The sequence below is a fragment of the Lycorma delicatula genome, chromosome 6, assembly GCF_047948215.1.
Source record: "Lycorma delicatula isolate Av1 chromosome 6, ASM4794821v1, whole genome shotgun sequence".
Taxonomy (NCBI): Eukaryota; Metazoa; Arthropoda; class Insecta; order Hemiptera; family Fulgoridae; genus Lycorma; species Lycorma delicatula.
In genome coordinates, this window is record NC_134460.1 from 148,400,697 (window position 1) to 148,420,594 (window position 19,898).

A 19,898-nucleotide genomic window follows, 5' to 3' on the forward strand; every position below is an offset into this window, starting at 1 on the left:
TTGTAATAATATTTTAATGATTTCAATAATATTTTATTGTAATATTTTCCATATTATTAAATTATTATAATTTTTTACATGATAACTGTAATAAAATTATTCCAGTTGAGATCGTGTTGCGTTACTTAATTTTATTCAGGAGGAAATGAAAACTGGATTTATAATCTAGAGTGACTAATTTCAAGAGTTTTTGCCATAATTTTTTATTCTTTTAATCAGACATGAATAAATAAGGTGTCATTTTCTTTGTCATAAAATGCTTAACATTTCTTGTAAGATAAAAGAATTTAAATAAACCAGCGGTTGTAAAAGATATTAATTAAAAAATTTACATGGCTGCGATTTAAAAATGGATAAAGAGATCAGGTTCATTATTTTTATGCAAGTAAACCTCTAGGTACCCTAGCAGTATAAGAGATACTGTTAGGCTTGATATTATAAACCATTCTTGAGAAATAAATTTTTATTTTAAGAATACAAAATGACAGAGGGCTGGTAAACTAAATGTTTCCAGCGTTTATATAGTGATATAAATTTTTTCTTTATTTTGATGTGGGGGACCATCCTCCAAATTCTTGAAATAGTTTTTATAAACATGCTATATATATAGGGGTATCACGAAGTTCTCCCAGAACTTCGATCTCATAACCTATTCTACATGTGAAAATAATGGAAAAAGTTAATATAAACACATAAAACATAAAAATGCTTCATTTGTGAGTTATGGCTACTGAAAGATATCACTTTGATTTCAGCTAACCTGGTAAAAATGAGGTCAAACTGAAATTTTTAGGAAGTTAATTAAGGGGTAAAATTAGTGATTTCTTACGGTTTTTGATCTGAAAATTGAATAAAATAGGTCCCAGAACCACATCTGAAATAGTCTTTAAGAAATAAGTAAATTTGACAACCAATAAATTGGAGTAAAAACCCCGGTTTTTTATGTTTGACATACCATAACTTTGTTAAATGGGTAATAAACAAATAAAACTTTTAAATAAAACTTGTAGAGAATTTAATTTTCTACAAAATAGTGTAAGATAAGTTGAATAAAACAAATAAAGGTTAGAAAAATTCAAATTCTATTTAGAAACAGTACACTACTACATTTGTCTGAAAGTAATTATTTAATGTAAACAAAAACCAAATCATTTTTTGGTGAAGTGAAAAATCTATAAAAACAGAGTTTACTGTTAAAAAGTTAAAAAAACTGGAAATTACACAACTATTGTAAAAAAAATAAATAAATAAAAATTACTAGATAATCATTTTTTTATTAATGACAGAAATACAATAAATTATTTGAAAAAAATTATTATTTCAAAGTTGGCGATAAAATAACAGCTGATCAACAATGCAAAATACTGTATTAGTGATTAAACCATTCTTTAAGGTATATTAAGTATATTGGATACTGTGATCTGTGCTGTTGTTAGCGAAGGATTTCTGTGAATTTTAATTTGAATGTGATTAGTTGGACATTGAAGCAAAACCATACTTATTTACAACAGAGGATTATGCTGATATAGTAATCATTTTGGGTGTTTGTAATGGTAGTGTTACAGCTGCTGCAGCAGAATATAAAATACATTTCATGAATGGCAGGATTCCAGATCCCGAAACAATTAGCATAACTTTTTACCATAACAACAATTAGCATAACAGCCAGGAAACCCTATCACAAACATCAACACAAAAACATAACATCAGCAACCTTATCATAACATCTACACCCAGGAGATGGTCTGTTTCGCTTGGAGTTCTGCAACTGGTGGAATACAAATTTAAAAAAAAAAAAATTAAAAAAATGGTGGAAAAAAAAAATTAATTACAAAAAATGATTTCATTAATTAAAAGATCAATACTTCTGTGGAGTGAAGCAATTATAATGGTACTGAAACATTAACAAATGAATTGAAAAAAGAAAGTTTTATAATATTATCAAAAAAAAACTAAGTTGGTGAATTATAATGAATAATCTGTGGTTCGTATATCATTCTATTAAGATTAGACAGATTTAAGAGTCAAGAGGCCTTGACATCTCAGTCAGTAGTTTAGTTTTTATGAATGCAACTATACTAAGAGGAAACACTTATGAGGACAAATTCTCAGGAAGTTAACACATCATCAATCCCTGCTTAGAATTTAGTGGCTCCAAAGACTACCGTAAGTATTATAAAGAAAAATGGAGCCACAGTGACCGCCCATTCAATTCCTGTAATTATGCAGGGATCAAGAAAGATGAGATAAAATAAACACCTCATTCAAGGACTACATCAGACCAGGATTGTTTACCATTTTTTTTTTTTTTTTAAATAGACATTACTTAGTAAGACGTATCAAAGAAAAAACTGTACATGAAGACTACAACATTTAAGAAACAAAAATATGAAGAAATAGATAATTAAGGATGCACACTGAAAAAATACTCTGGGATCAAAAGATTTGAGCAAAATCTAAACAAAATTTTAGACAACTGCTTAAAAAATACTCAATTATGAAAATTTCATATTTTGAAATGTATTAAGTTTTAACTTGAAATATTTTTATAAATATAAAAAAAGTAAATTATGAAGCACCAAAATTAATTAAAATTACCTTGATAGCCTCCAGTAAGAAGGCTAACGTACTGTGTATGTTTTTGTAAAAATGATGCCACTACCATATGCGTGTACTGATCATCATCTAAGTCACCACAACCAAGAAAACATAAATGTTCTCCACCGGCATTACTTCCAGCAGCTAAAGCCTGTCTTTGAGCAGATAATAAACCTTGAACTGCTGTTGAAAATGCAACTGGTTCTTGTAGCATCTATAAGCAAACAATGCAAAATAAAAACAACAAATGAGAACTGGTTGATAATTATCACAAAAAATTAAACAAAATAAAATAATTTATTTTTAATGATATAATTATTTTTTTTTTTTGTAAAAAATGTTGAATTAAACTAGTTGCTTGCTGTAAAAATAAACACTTCACTTCATGCCAACAAAAACTGAAAAGATTAATTTAAGAAATTCTCATTGTTATTTATGACTTATTAACTAAAGACATTTTTGTAGTGTAATTCAACTACATTTAGTTACAATTCTCAATTTGGCTAAATCTAGTACACAATTGAATAAAAAGTAAATATATAGAAAAAGGTTTGGGGATGATGGTTCAATTCTCTTTCAAAATCTGATTAGGCATTAATTACTATTAACCTTCCTCCAGTCTTATTAGTGAATATAGACTATTCTGGAGCCTTCTGTTCATTATGCATTTACTCTGGGTAACAACTTACACAGAGTTTCTCACCAGTTTCCAGAAACTGTTAACAAATTTCCCCTTCGAATATCAAACCTTTAAGAGGAAGCTTCCTCTTAAATCTTTGAGGCCATTCTTTCATGATCGGTTAAAGTTCCTGACTGTATCGGGAAAGTTTTGGCAGTCATTAGCCAGATAGAGGAAGTTAATTTCTGATTCCCAAAGATTGCGAAAAGTTGCACTAATTGTTTTGGTATCTGGAATCCTGCGATTCAGAAAACTTATTTTATATTCTACTGCAGAAGCTGTTGCATTACCATTTCAAACACCCAAAATAAATACCATATCAGCAAATTCCTATGTATTAAATAAATATGGCATTACTTCAACGGCCATTTTTTGTTTGAACTGATCACATTCAAACAAACATTCACAGAAAACTTAACTAATGACAACACAGTTCACAGTACCCAATATACTTAATGAACCTTATAGAATGATTTAAACACTATTTCAGTTTTGCTAATTGTTGATCAGGTGTTGTTATTTTATTGCCAACCTTGAAATAATAATTTTTCAAATAATTTATTATATTTCTGTCATAAATAAAAAAAAATATTTTGTAAGTAATTTTTAAGTATTTACTTTTATTTTACAATTGTGTAATTTCCAATTTTTTTTTAATTTGTTAGCAGTTAACAGTAAATTTTGTTTTTACAGATTTTTCACATCACCAAAATTTTTCTAACTTTTCTTAGTTTTATTCAACTTATCTTACACCATTTTGTTCAGAATTAAATTCTCTATTAGTTTTGTTTAAAGGATTTATGAGTTTTTTGCCTATTTAACAAAGTTTTTGTAAGTCAAACATAAAAACCAGGGTTTTTACCCCAATTAATTTGTTTTCACCCCAGATTTCTCAAAAACTACTGCATTCTGGGACCTATCTTAATCAACTTTTCTGGTCAAAAACCATAAAAACAATGAAATTACTAATATGCTCCTTAATTAACATCCTAAAAAATGTCAGTATGACCTCATTTATCTGGGGTAACTTTAATCCAAGCAAAATCTTTCACTAGCCGTAACTTGTAAATGAAGCATTTTAAGGACAAACATTTATATGAACTTTTTCCATTAATTTCACAAGTAGAATACATTATGAAAGTTCCAGGAGAACTTAGTGATACACTCTATGTATTTTTAAAATTTGCCTGGTGATGGTGGTATAAATCTCCGAAATCGCTGCAGTTAGGTGAGTGTTCTTCCTTTTTATTTGAACTTTGGTGGATTTCAATTCATGTTATTAAAAAAAAACTCAGTTTGTGTGCGTGAGACACTAATAAAAAATCAAACAAAACAAATGTAATATTCTAATAGAAGACCAAAAATTACCTGATGACACTAATTGGCACCCTGCACCAAATGACAGTTTTCAAAATAAATCAAAGGGGGTGTGAGGGGATTTTTCAGAGCATCATGTTTTAATTTTATTTATCAGTATTACTCTCACAGTCATGAGAATAACAAACACAGTGGAGATCCAGGGGCGAAGCCCCCCCGACCAGATGGGAAGGGCAGCGAATGTACACTAACCAGCTACATTTTTTAAAAATATATAAATTTAACACAGACAATTTTACATAATTAAGTTATTACAAAGAACCTGAACTCAGTGGTTTCCTCTAGGTACCAAATTGTTTGTATTATCCAGAGAGGAAATTCATGCAAAAATCCAAAAATACTTCTTAGAAAAATTGTTTCAAATTCTGTTAACTTTACCACTTAACTCCTGAATCTTTTACTAAATAATACTCACTATTAAACTATTAAATAAACTATTCTGCAAGATGAGGAACCTCCATTTGGAACTTCAAAAAGGTTTCTGTGTAAGTAATACACAATAAAAGTTTAAGTTAGCTTTCATTTCTTAAAATTTTTTAGAAAAGTGTAACTTCAGGTTAGAAAAAAATATTTTACTAATAGAAGAGTATGTTTAAATTTTGTCCAACTTCTTTTTTTTTTATTTTAAAGAATATCCAAAGTAAATAAGTGCTAATGATCTAATTATCATAAAGACGGGTGTGGGGGGGGGGGAGGCCGCTGGAAAATATTTCAAGAACAGAAATATCAGACAAGTTATAACTATTTTAACTATGTAAATTGTTTTCTAACAAAAATAACTTCATTCTTCGTTAAAACATATTATATTGTACATACATAACCCTGTAAACATAACAATACAAACACAAATCAAGATAATGTGCAGAAATTGAAATAAACAAAGCCACATCTTAGCAATAATTATTTATGGATAGATAGTGCTCTCAGAAAAAAAGATAACATTCCTTACCTATTTATAAAAACCACGGCACAATAAAATTTCACATTAAATTGCTGATCTATCGAGAAGAGTTTACTAGATTTTTATAAATGAAAAAAATATATAAATAAATAAAATCTAGCTTTTCACAGAGATTCACTATTAGGAACAGTATAGGAATTTCTTAACAGAACTAGATTTACTTACAAACTCAAAATATTATTATATAAACAATAACTATATATAATTCAAGTTAGATTTCTCACCCAATAATGGAGTAATTTAATTTAATGGATAATTTATTCCAAAAATCATTCCCAAAGATAAATAAAAACAATGGTAAAAGATTACTTCAACAGTTCATGACTTTTAAGTGAACATAATTTCAAACATACAAATAAACATAGACACAGACATTCTGATTGATATAGAAGATTAATATAAAATAAAGATTAGTCATATTTTATTCCATTTTTGAATCAGGAGAAATATATAATATAAACTTTTTTAGTATGTCACTATTAAAGTTAAAAAAATTAAACCAGAGATTAAAAAAAAAAAATGGATGAATTAAATTCTTAGGTTTGATTTCAAGCTAAAAAAATTATCAGTCACATATTAATTAAGATTAAGAGTCACATATTGTGTTCATCTTCTATGTGACTCTTTTGGACAACAAAATTGTCATTGAAAAACATTATCTTTATTAATATTTAAAAAAACTTTTTCTATATTAAAAGTAGTCTTATTAGATTTCTTTCAGATGATACTCAGATGTATAAGAATATCAATACAAACATACAAAATTCTAATTTTTATGAAAAGTAAAAAAACAAAATAAATACAGACCAAATTACAGTCAAGATGAAAAGCAGTCGGTAAATGTCCAGCGTTATATTGATCTGCGGGTCTACAATCAACTAAAAAGAATCTAACAGAATCACTAGGTCCATCTTCTAAAGCAATATTTTCTATAAGTTCACTTGCAGAGACTGGTAAACATAAAGCTTGTGATAAACTTAATTTAAAATCTGTTGAATTCCTACTGAAAAAGCTGTCCTTCATTTCCTGTGAAAGAAAACACAAGAATTTGAAAAAAATAAATAGTGTTCATAAAAGCAACTAATTCCTACAAAAAAAAATATATACATTAAGTAAATATAAAATAGAAATTACCAACAGTTTTAAGGTGATTTTCACCTGATCTTTATGTTTTGACACCTAAGGAACCCAAAAAACCAGATCGAAATTTTTCCGATGTTCATATGTATGTGCTTACTGTATGTTCATGTCGCCCTCTAAATTATATTATACCTTCAGAACTACTCAAATGATTTTGACCACACTTGGTCAGATTATTTCTATATGTTGGGCATTGACGTCATTAAATTTTCAACTTAAAAGGTAAAGAGGGTGCGGCTGTAGAGCAAGGTCACCCTCAGTACCTGGAGATTTTGTCTAATAAGGTCTTATTTTTCTTAGGCACATTTTTTAACAATTAAAAAATAATATTTCCAAAAAATGTTTTGCAAAATCACTCTAAATGTTCTAAATAAAAAAGTGCTCTAAATAAACAAGTGGCTAAGTGGGTACTCTGCATCATTAGTACAATCTCACCACAAGGAGCACTAGTGTAGCACTGACTTATAGCTGCTGTAGTAGTCTGCTATATTGTAACGTCACAGGTGAGCAGTACAATTAAATAAATGAATAATATTTAAGGTGTAAAAAAGTATTTAAAGTAGCTGCTAGTACCGCCACACCTGCACAAATTAAATACGATATGCATGCGCACTTTAGTTAAAATCATTGAATTAAATGAACAAAAAATATTATATTTATATAAAATAAGTATTTTAAATTATGTTGTGTGTGTGTAGGTGTGCATAACCCATGCATCAGAAAAAAGCTGCGTGACGGGAAAGTCTTACAACTGTGTTGTCAATTTTTTTGATATTATCCTTACCATTATGTAATTCTGAAATTATAAAAACAGGCGAAAAAATAAGTATTTGTGTGATTTGATGTTATTTCTACAGGTTTTCTTCAAATAAATTGAAAGTCTTAACCATTTGGCAGAAAATATGAAAGCATTAATATGATACAAAATTTAATTTTTTCCAAGTTACAATTTCAAAGATCAGTTTTTATTGTGACAAATATTGTACGTAAACAAATATTACAATATAAAATATATATTATTCAAAGATTTTTTACTGTTATTTTCATAATTTTTTTGAGTTTTCAATGGTGTTATTCATTTTTTCTTTCAACTTTCATTATAAAACTTTCTATTCAACTTTGAAAACATTTTAATATTATCCTAAATATATCAAATATGGAAGTTAGATGCCACAGCCAAAAAATGTTGTAGTTAATTCAATTCTCACAAAAATGAGAACACAATATTTAATTATGATAATAAATTAAGTTATCACTCAAGATTATATCCATATGTACACTCCCCCCCCCCCCCCTACAAACTTACTGGTTTACTGAAGTTAATAATATCAATATTCCTATAAGACCGTTAATAAATTTCAAGACAACATCTGCATATTTCATAGCTAAAATTCTTAGAATAAAAATGAATCTTGAGCATAAGTATGGTGTTAAGATTGGTTATGAAGTAGTAAATAAGTTAAATTGTATTAACGCTAATTCTAACACTAAAATGGTAAGTTATGATATCACCAAAATATACCCCAGTATACTGGTTGATAAGAAAATAGAGGTAATAAAAGACAATTTGAAGGAAACACAGGAGTATACAAATGCTTTGATCATCAATGTGAGGAATATTTGTCTCCAAAATTATTTCCAATATGAAAACAAGTGTTATTCACAAAGGGTTAACCTATGGGTTCACCTATTTCTGCCATTATGTCACAAACTTTTATACAATATTTCTAAGATATTACAGTTCGTGGTATATTGAGTGTGCTTAAGTGCTATTATGGATGAGATAAGTAAATGATATTTTGGTTATATATAATATGGTTATAAATAATGAACAATTGATAATTTTGAATAAACTTAATAATTATAATTTTAAAATTTATATGTGAAATACAGAACAGAAAAATAAATTTTTTAGGTACTGAGATTGAAAAAATGAAAGTAACGTATAAGTTAAGTATAGAAACATCAGTTTATAGAAAACCCATGATGAATGGCATTACAATACATGTAAATTCTAATCACCCATGGTCACAAAAAATTGGTACATACAAAAATCTGAATTTTAGAGCTTTACATTAAACAAGGAACAATCACAACAAACTTAAAAAAGAAATGGATGTAATAAAGCAAATAACAGTATTTAATGGTTTTGATGTTATAAAAAGAAATACAGAAAGCAGAGAATTAAGTACCATGATAGTTTTACACAATTTCAACAAGAAAATAACAGACATTAATAATAATTTTTTCTTAAAATAGTTATACAAATAAAATAAGAGAAAAAATTACTGATGTTTATGATACATGTAAAAAACTTTACAAACCAAACATTATAAAATACATAATTAATAATAATAGCAAAAGTAATAGAGAGAATTTAAGTAGAATATATATATATATATATATATATAATTAAATGTAATGAATGTAATAAAATTTACATTGGAAAAACTAACAAATCCTTTAAAAAGAGATTTTTGGAACATTACAATGCTTACAGAAATGGAAAGAGAGGTGTATCTAATATGACGAACCATTTGTTGTTGTGTAGGCTGATTTGTTGTTGTATATTACTGATTATAAAAATAATTTAGAAATTTTGGAAATTTGTAACAACAGTAAAAGAATGGGTGGGTATAGTTGAAAAATATTATAGTTATAAATATAAACAAAAGCATGATAACCTGGCTTAAAGAAATAGACAATGACTTAGTAAACAATTCAATAGACTCAGACATTTTAAAAGACAGAGCAACATTCAGAAAAACAATACAAGAATTAGAGTTTCAGGAGAGGAAAAAACTCACTTGTAGAAGAGGGAGAAAATGGACTCAAGAAGACAAAGAACACCACTCTAGAAAAGTGAAAGAAGCATGGGCTAAATAGTTGATTAAGCGTGCCCTCTAAATGGGCTATTCGAAAAGAAAAAAAAACAAAAGTATGAAATGATTAATCAACAGATCGTTTTTGATGCTGATGATTTGATTGAGGACATAGTTGATTGTAGCAGTTGGTAACATTTTTTATTTTTTTTTTATTTTTTTTTTTTTTGGGGGTGAAAAACGGTTGAACGTTATCATCGCCCGGAAAATAAATAAATAAAAGTAATTAAAGTTGTTAGATACAATTAAAACTTAAAACTACTATCACAGGAAACAAAATCCGGAATGGGTGTAAAAGGCCCATTCTCGGATAACAAAAACACTAACATGTAACTTAAAACTAACATATTAAAAATAAATAAAACTTAAAACTATTATGTTTAAAGTCTTACAACTAATATCACAAAAATCTTACAACTAATATCACAGACGAATTTATAAAACATGAAAAAAAAATGAATATATATATATATAAAAAAAAAAATTCCGATAGGGAGTGTAAAAGGTTCGCTACTCGGATAACAAAAACAATACATAGGACTAAAGTAATTAAATTTTTATGTTATGTTAATTTTTTTGCATTAACCCTATACTACGCAAAAATAGAAACATCCGGTTTAAAACCTCATTTTTTATGTATGTAGTTGCGTGAAGTTTTAAATTTATTATCATTTCAGCTGGCAGTGAGTTATGCTATACAGAATATGAGGATGACACAATGATAAAAGCTGCTGTAGATAGCAGCACTTCTTTAGACAATGATAATTCATAATATTTCAACTTTGTACAGTTACGTAACTAGCTAGTCTATATGGATTTTAATTTTATTTTCATTATTAATTTTAATTTTGACTTTTAATTAAATTTTTTATTAATGACTTTATATTTTGTACATATGCAATTTTTAATTTTAATTTACAATTTAAAATTTTGAATATTAAAAAAAAAATTAGTTTTATTTCTGTTTTGATTTAATTGGAAAAAGGATCTTTTAACAATTTTAAATCTCAATTTTAATTTTAATGTCAAATTTTCAACGTACAATTTTAGTTTTAATGTGTAATTTGCAACAAAAGATTTGAAAAATTATAGAGCAATGATGATGTACTTGCAAAAGCGCTCTTGCTTGTATTATGGAATAGGTAGGTGTCATCCAATTTTATTTTATTAATTCTGTACTTGGGTATATATAAAATTATAGCTAATAAATTTCTGGGTTTTCTGAATAAATTTTCTGATTAATCTTTAAATAATAAAATAATTAAAAATTATATATTTTTTTTATCACTTTTACTACTGCTTTTTTATATGGCATATAAAAAAGCTCTCTATGGCATATAATAAAATTTTGAAGATTGTTTAAGTGTTCAAATTGTTTTTTGAACAGCATTTTTTCATTTTTATATAATATTTTTATTATGCTTTACAATATAGTAATATGATTTTAGAAGAGAAGAAAAAAAAATGTTGATAAGTTTTTTCAAACAGGGTTCCACTGAATTTTAAGGTTCATTTTTCCTGACTTTTACTGATCAATATAGTAAAAATTTAATGACTCTCATAATGTTATGCTATTGCCATATACTCCACAAAATATATAGATATTTTATTATTTTGCAGGCACAACCATCCCCATAGTAGCCCAACTTATACATATTTTTATTATTTATTGTTACATGCATTTGTAAAGTGTATTTTTTAAGATTTTTTTTTATAATATATATTTAAATTAGATTATTTTTTGTGATAAGATTGTTTCAGTAAATTTCATTACTAACAACAAAAAAAACAACAACAATATTTAATAAGTTTCTTACATAAATATGAACATCATGGTAATTAAAAGTAACATGGATAAAAAATAAAAACTAACAAAATAATTTGGCTTGCACCTAGATTTCTAACAATTTATCACAAAAACTACCCTACATTATTTTGCAAATTAAACAAAAAACAATATTTAATAACTTGGTTTGCATAAAAATGCTAAGAAACACAATTTCAATTTAACATTGAATATATATGTATGCTCATAACTTAAAGGAAAACTAAAATCACTGTGACTAAAAGTAATACAGATAAGAAAAATAGAACAGAACACCTTATTTTATATAGAAAACAAACATTATTAACATTTACTTGAAAAATATTTTGTATTCTAGCGTATTTACAAAATGACATCAAAGTATGGTGCAAGGCCATGATTAACGACATAAGAGAATTTAGTAGCTACAAGCTGGAATTTTGATGATGAACAACTATCAGGAAACATAATTTTTAAAGTTGCATCAGTATCTTCACATGAATTTAAGGAAACTTATTTTGTACAACATTGAGAACACATATCTCCACCTTAGAAATATTGCCTTTATAACAAAAAGAAGTAATTGCACTGTCATTTTGCGTAAATGAAGTTGAGGATTCAAATGTATCATTTGCTACTCTGATCAGAAGATCTAGGTAAAGGGCACACAGATATATCACAAAAACCATTGTCACAACTGTTGATCAAAGTTTTAGTCTGCTAAGTTGAAGTACTACTGGGAGATAAAATGTCTTTAGTGAAGACTGAGAATTCTTTATCTCAATAATTTCATTATGCTGCTTTCCTTTATTGTGCGAAGACACTGCCTATCAGCCCATATTGCCCAGTCTAAAATGTTTTTTAAATGCATCACAAAAAGCATGATATACATCTCTACCTCTTCTCAACCAACTGAATTCTGGGTGAAAGTTTACATCTAACCACTGGTCATTAGTCTTTTTATATGACATTTAAAAGCAATTAATTACCAAAAATAAAAAAAATAAGAGAAGAGAATAAGGTTTGAGAGAAATTCCACAAAAACTGTTAACCTTTAAATTTTTTAATGGTAATTTTTTGTTAAAATTTCACAATAGAAAAAATTAACTGTAATTTGCAATATTTCTATTTTAATATAAAAAAATAAATGGGGAATATAAGCAAGAACAGGACATGTTAATGGCTGCTTGAAGCATGTTGTTGTATGTGCTGGGTGATGGGGTCACCACTTCCTGACGCCGAGAAAGTATATCAAATATGTTTTGGCATTACTTAAAAAATACTTTATTAATAACAAACATAATCTTAATTTGGTAATAAAAATGCAATTCTCTGACATTTTTGCAATTTTTGACATTTTTCCTGACTTTCCTACCTATGGGAACCATGTTAAAAAAACGTAATTAATGATAATTTACAAATCAAAAGTTCTTTGATATGTTTGATGAAAAACTACTTATTTTTTACTTGAATTCATAAACATCAAATTTTTATAGAAAAACACATAATATAAGATAAATAATAATTTAAAGAAAAATAACCATAATTATAGAAGCAATTAATTAAAAACAAAAATAAGTTCAAGATTATACATCAAAGCACAAAAATAACATTAAAAACGATTAATCATTTAAAACAAGTCATAAAATACAATTAAAAGGCAAAAAAGATAAGAAAATACTTGAGACCTTGCAGGTAAACTGATAACATTTACAAACAGAAATAAGCTGCTAACTAAAACTTCATTTTTTTTTTTTAATTTAGAGTAAAAAACAAATATATATTACAATTACCTCACGGAATGATGAAGGTGTTTTAGCAGCATAATACTGTGCCAATGAACAAAAATCTGGCACATCTTCTAACTCAAGGCCAGCTGGTAACATAGTAAGAAATTCAGCAATGTTGTTTTTTGCATCTTCTTGCATACTTAACACTTGTTCTCTGAAATGATTAATAAATTCTTCTGAATGTTAAAAAATAACACTGAATTTTTTTTTTAATTATACATACAGATTAGGTAAATATTGATTCTGAAAACTGATAAACACGCAGATTTTTATTTATTATTTGATAACAAAGCTAAACAAATAAAGATAAATAAAAATATAATTTGACACATATTTTTGAAGCATCAAAATAACAATATTTACAGAATAAAAAAATTGTAATGAAATTAAAAACCTGTAGTAAATTAGAAAGCTGGAACTCAGTATACAGAAATTTCATCCAGAGGTCCTGGGTTCAAATCCTGGTTAGACAAAACATTTTTCATATGCAAAAAATTTCCATTTGGACTAATGACCATAGCAGTTGAGCTCATGATCCCATAAAAAAATCCCTTCTGTAATCTTGCTACTTCCAAACATTTTTGAAGAGGGGTTCAACAAGATTTATTTCTTCCTATGATAAGATTGTTAACAACAAAATAAGAACTGATTTATAGTTTTATGTACATATAGCATACAGTCTACTGTGTTGAGGTTTTAAACCTCTCTCATTCTTGACTCTCTTTTTCCTGTTTAGCCTCCGGTAACTACCGTTTAGATAATTCTTCAGAGGATGATATGTATGAGTGTAAATGAAATGTAGTCTTGTACATTCTCAGTTCAACCAGTCCTGAGTTGTGTGGTTAATTGAAACCCAACCACCACAGAACACCGGTATCCACGACCTAGTATTCAAATCCGTGTAAAAATAACTGGCTTTACTAGCACTTGAACGCTGTAACTCTCGACTTCCAAATCAGCTGATTTGGGAAGACGTGTTAACCACTAGACCAACCTGGTGGGTTGAGGTTTTCAAACCTAATAGTTAATTAAATTCACGGATCAGTTCGTAGATAAAAATTTTCTAGTTCATTGTATTAAAACAAACTATAATATTTCTTTTTTAATACTAAGAAGAAAAAGCAACCTAGAAATCTATTTTTGAGAAACTGTTAATACTGTTATATTAGTAATTAAAAAATAATTTGTCCACATATGTTTTCTTTAAATTTTCTGAATTTTGAAGATTACCTCTTGATTATAACATTGATAAGAATTGAATAATACAATAACTGTAACTGAATTATTTAGGGCTTGGGCAGGATTTGAAAAGAATAGTTTATCATCATCTTAATAGTAACTAACAAAAAATGTGTGAAATATGAGGTAACTAACGCAACCTCAATGTAACATAATAATTGTAACCATATACTTGGGCTATTAAGAACTGAGAATAAAGATCTCAAAAAAATAGTTGCTCAGTTGGTTTTGTAGTACTGTTCAAGTCAACATTTTTTTGTTGGTAGGAGAGCACATATTGTGAACAAGGCATTTAATAAAATATTTTCATTTTTTGACCGATCACAAATAAGTGGTAGACTAACAATGTAGTTAGCTTCCACTTTATTATTATTTTCCCAAATTTTACAACTGTTTAATTTAAAAAATCAAATGTTACATATGTTTACTGTTAAAATTATTTCACTCACAAATTACTATTACAATAAATGATATTAAATAAAAATAAAATTTAACAATAGTTTTATCAGTTTGACAGAAACATACATAATGACTATCCTCATAGTAAATTTCTAGTGTGACTCTTTTAATAGAGAGAAAGAACTTTTCGGTACTATTGCCACATATCTGAAGTATACAAAAAGGCACTTCATATTTTATATTTTAATTAATGATAATTTAAACTCAAACTGACCTCTCATTAATCATCTAAAATAAAGTTTGGCATATTTATGATATATATCTTTTCTACAAGGGATATCTCTAAAGTGAAGACTGCTGGGAAATTTCTCTCCCTACGATTGGTGAACCTGTGTCATTCATGGCCAAGCTAGTAATGTACACACTGGATTGTTGTCTGTAAGTTGTTGCATTATAGTATCTTTGATTTTTTTTTTTTTTGTCTTCAGTCATTTGACTGGTTTGATGCAGCTCTCCAAGATTCCCTATCTAGTGCTAGTCGTTTCATTTCAGTATACCCTCTACATCCTACATCCCCAACAATTTGTTTTACATACTCCAAACGTGGCCTGCCTACACAATTTTTCCCTTCTACCTGTCCTTCCAATATTAAAGCGACTATTCCAGGATGCCTTAGTATGTATAAGTCTGTCTCTTCTTTTAACTATATTTTTCCAAATGCTTCTTTCTTCATCTATTTGCCGCAATACCTCTTCATTTGTCACTTTATCCACCCATCTGATTTTTAACATTCTCCTATAGCACCACATTTCAAAAGCTTCTAATCTTTTCTTCTCAGATACTCCGATTGTCCAAGTTTCACTTCCATATAAAGCGACACTCCAAACATACACTTTCAAAAATCTTTTCCTGAGATTTAAATTAATTTTTGATGTAAACAAATTATATTTCTGACTGAAGGCTCGTTTAGCTTGTGCTATTCGGCATTTTATATCGCTCCTGCTTCGTCCATCTTCAGTGATTTTACTTCCCAAATAACAAAATTCTTCTACCTCCATAATCTTTTCTCCTCCTATTTTCACATTCAGTGGTCCATCTTTGTTATTTCTACTACATTTCATTACTTTTGTTTTGTTCTTGTTTATTTTCATGCAATAGTTCTTGCGTAGGACTTCATCTATGCCGTTCATTGTTTCTTCTAAATCCTTTTTACTCTCGGCTAGAATTACTATATCATCAGCAAATCGTAGCATCTTTATCTTTTCACCTTGTACTGTTACTCCGAATCTAAATTGTTCTTCAACATCATTAACTGCTAGTTCCATGTAAAGATTAAAAAGTAACGGAGATAGGGAACATCCTTGTCGGACTCCCTTTCTTATTACGGCTTCTTTCTTATGTTCTTCAATTGTTATTGTTGCTGTTTGGTTCCTGTACATGTTAGCAATTGTTCTTCTATCTCTGTATTTGAACCCTAATTTTTTTAAAATGCTGAACATTTTATTCCAATCTACGTTATCGAAAGCCTTTTCTAGGTCTATAAACGCCAAGTATGTTGGTTTGTTTTTCTTTAATCTTCCTTCTACTATTAATCTGAGGCCTAAAATTGCTTCCCTTGTCCCTATACTTTTCCTGAAACCAAATTGGTCTTCTCCTAACACTTCTTCCATTCTCCTCTCAATTCTTCTGTATAAAATTCTAGTTAAGATTTTTGATGCATGACTAGTTAAACTAATTGTTCTGTATTCTTCACATTTATCTGCCCCTGCTTTCTTTGGTATCATAACTATAACACTTTTTTTGAAGTCTGATGGAAATTCCCCATTTTCATAAATATTACACACCAGTTTGTATAATCTATCAATCGCTTCCTCACCTGCACTGCGCAGTAATTCTACAGATATTCCGTCTATTCCAGGAGCCTTTCTGCCATTTAAATCTTTTAATGCTCTCTTAAATTCAGATCTCAGTATTGTTTCTCCCATTTCATCCTCCTCAACTTCCTCTTCTTCGTCTATAACACCATTTTCTAATTCATTTCCTCCGTATAACTCTTCAATATATTCCACCCATCTATCGACTGTATCTTTGATTACATGCAAGTAATTATGTTATAAAATGAATAGAAAAATTGATGTTGCCACTGACTGTGAAATACATGGAGTCATGTTTTTTAAACGATCAAAATGTTAAGCCATCTGAAATTCATAGGCAGTTGGTAGCTTTGTACAGTGATAATGTAATGAATGAAAAAAAATGTTGTAAAAGGTTTAGAAATAACAGAATTTATGTGCATGTTGAAGAACGTTCAGACAGGCCCTCAATAATCACAGAAAATTTGTTGAAACACGTCGATGATGAAATCAAAAAGATCGTCGGTCAAAAGTTTCCGACCTGGCCCTTCTTTTTCCTAATGTTTCAAGAGCACTAATGTTATTAGTCACATTGTTCATGACCATTTAGACTTCAGAAAGGTTTGTGCATGTTGGAACAAACATGCACATGACATGTTGGAACAACATGTCTTAACGGAATGTCACAAAAAAATCTGAATGGGATCTACTTTGGAATTTTTGATGTGATACACAGAAAAAGGTGATAAGTTCCTTAATTCAATTGTTACTGGCAATGAAACATGGATTTTGTATTACATGCCAGAGAGAAAATGGCAGTCAAATGAATGGTGTCCTCCTCAATCACCAACCAGAACAATTAAGGTCAGGACACAGCTGTTTGAATGCAAACTGATGGCCACAGTATTCTGGGATCGGTTTGATATACTGCTGATTGATTTCATGCCATGTGGAATGACTATAAATGCAGAAGCCTACTGAGAAACCCTACGTAAGTTATGGCATACCATTCAAAATCAACAACATGGGCGGCTTACCAACAGCATCATCCTACTGCACGATTATGCACATCCACATGTTGTGGGTCCAACAACTGATTTACTATAAACATTTAGATTGGAAATTTATGATCACCCACCACATAGTCCAGACTTAGCTCCTTCTGATTACCATTTTTGGGAAATTGAAAAAATCTTTGAGTGGTAAGCAATTTATGGGTGACGAGCTTAAAAATGATGTTAATCAGTGGCTAAATGGACTGACGGCAGAAGAATATGATGAGGGTATGTTGAAGCTGATGTATCGCTAAGATAAATGTCTTAATTCATATGGTTAAGGGGCTTAAGACCCTTAGGATCCCCTTACCACATTGTGGTTAGGGGGTGTGGATATGTGACATGTAATAATAAAATTATGCTGTTGAAAAGTTATGTAAATTCCTTAATTAGAAAATGGTACTCATTTTTCAGATGTGTTGTATTATCCATAAAAATATATATAACCTAAAAAAGGCAAATTTTATTTGTCTAAAAATCATTAATTTGTTGTTCTCTTTAACAGAATATATAAAAAGTTCAACAAAATGGTTATCAATCTGTAAAATTGAGTTTGAACTTGCTCCAAACACATGACAATACATTAATTTTATCCATATAAAAATATTAACAAAATGGCAAACACGTTTCTTCATTATATAGCTATATATAATGTCTTTCTCAATTTTTAAAAAACAAACCTCAGTAAATAAAGGTTGATCTGAACATAAGTTACATCCACCAAAATGGGCTGACATCTTCTTCCTCACTGATGAAGGTTGGTAACAGCACAAAGCATAAGAATGTTCCAAAGGTAAAGCACACTAAGAACCGATGCACACAATGGTCTTATGAAGGTACTACAAGAACCCTGAAAATTATGACTAATGGGCTCTGATGATGACAATTATAAGCTACTAAGTCAGAGATAAATTTTAAAACTTCTTTTTAAATCAAAACAAAACTTCTGAAAAAGAATCAGTTTAAAGGTTAAATCTGTTATGCTTTTAAGAACTATGGCTCTAAATACAACTATAAAGAAAGATTAAGAATCAATTAACATCATGAAAGAATTCAGGTTTAAAAGGTAAAGGAAGATGTAGAAGAGAAATATATAAGTTTCAAAAAAAAAAAAAAATCATAATGGTGGATCAGTAGGTCAGAGGGATGATTTGTAATGATATTAAATAGAAGATTGCAATTGAAGATTAAAAAAACCAATGTTAATATTGTGATGCCACAGTAAGTAGAAAGATGAATAATTAACTGAAATAACTAATAGTATAAAGAAGCGCCTGAGTACACACACACCAGAAGTTATAAAAATCTGACATTCTTATCACTGGTAGACAATCTAAAATAATTTCTCTAAATAAGATTGTTCACTAACAGAAACAAATACATTTTTTTGTTGTAAATTATTCACTTGTACTAACCTGGCATTAACGACCATTACTAATGCTAAAAAGAGAACAAAGAAAGCATCTGCTTGTTGAAAATAGAGATCCCACATTGCAGTGGTTACGTTTAGTTTGCATGTTCCAGCAAACAGTGATTGGAACTAAAAAAAGAAAAAGATAAATAAATAATAAAATAAGTATTTTTAAAATCCATGAAGTAAATATACATTTTTTAATATAACTGTGTACATACACAACAAATATTGATAATTTAAATAGCTAATCTACTTAGAATGAAAAATAACCCAACCCTAACTATGAAAAAAATAATATGCAAAATAATTAATAAACACAAACATATAGGAAATAAACAATTTGCTTGCTTCACAGAAATCTGGAAACAATGATAAATAAACATTTTTCAACTGTAATTTCAGTATTAATCTAAAAATGAAAATCTTGTATAAATACATATTAAAATATAAATTTTATTGACGACTTTGCCTTCAGCAGACTTACTTTACTTAGGAAGTAAATCATTAATAGCTTCATCAGCCAGTAAATAACAGTATAAATATTTGTTACAAACATTGACTGAATTAGTGTATACTGGACTTTTTACACTGCTAATTAAAGTATATACGCCTGTTAAAAGACACTGAAAAGATCTACAGTTATCATATCTCACCAAACATTGACAAATTGTAACCAAAATTAAGCAACTTCAATTTATTATTTTTTA

General features: G+C 28.4%; 1 protein-coding gene across 1 annotated transcript in view; it reads right to left on the reverse strand.

Moving 5' to 3' along the window:
* Positions 1–19,898, reverse strand: part of TBC1D23 (TBC1 domain family member 23) — a 56,561-nt gene that overhangs the window by 25,611 nt on the left and 11,052 nt on the right. The window contains exons 4-7 of the mRNA XM_075368781.1: positions 19,193–19,317; positions 13,235–13,385; positions 6,423–6,641; positions 2,599–2,812 (exon numbers count right to left, since the gene is read on the reverse strand). Coding sequence (XP_075224896.1) covers positions 2,599–2,812; positions 6,423–6,641; positions 13,235–13,385; positions 19,193–19,317 — 709 coding nt within the window. The remainder of the gene's footprint in view (positions 1–2,598; positions 2,813–6,422; positions 6,642–13,234; positions 13,386–19,192; positions 19,318–19,898) is intronic.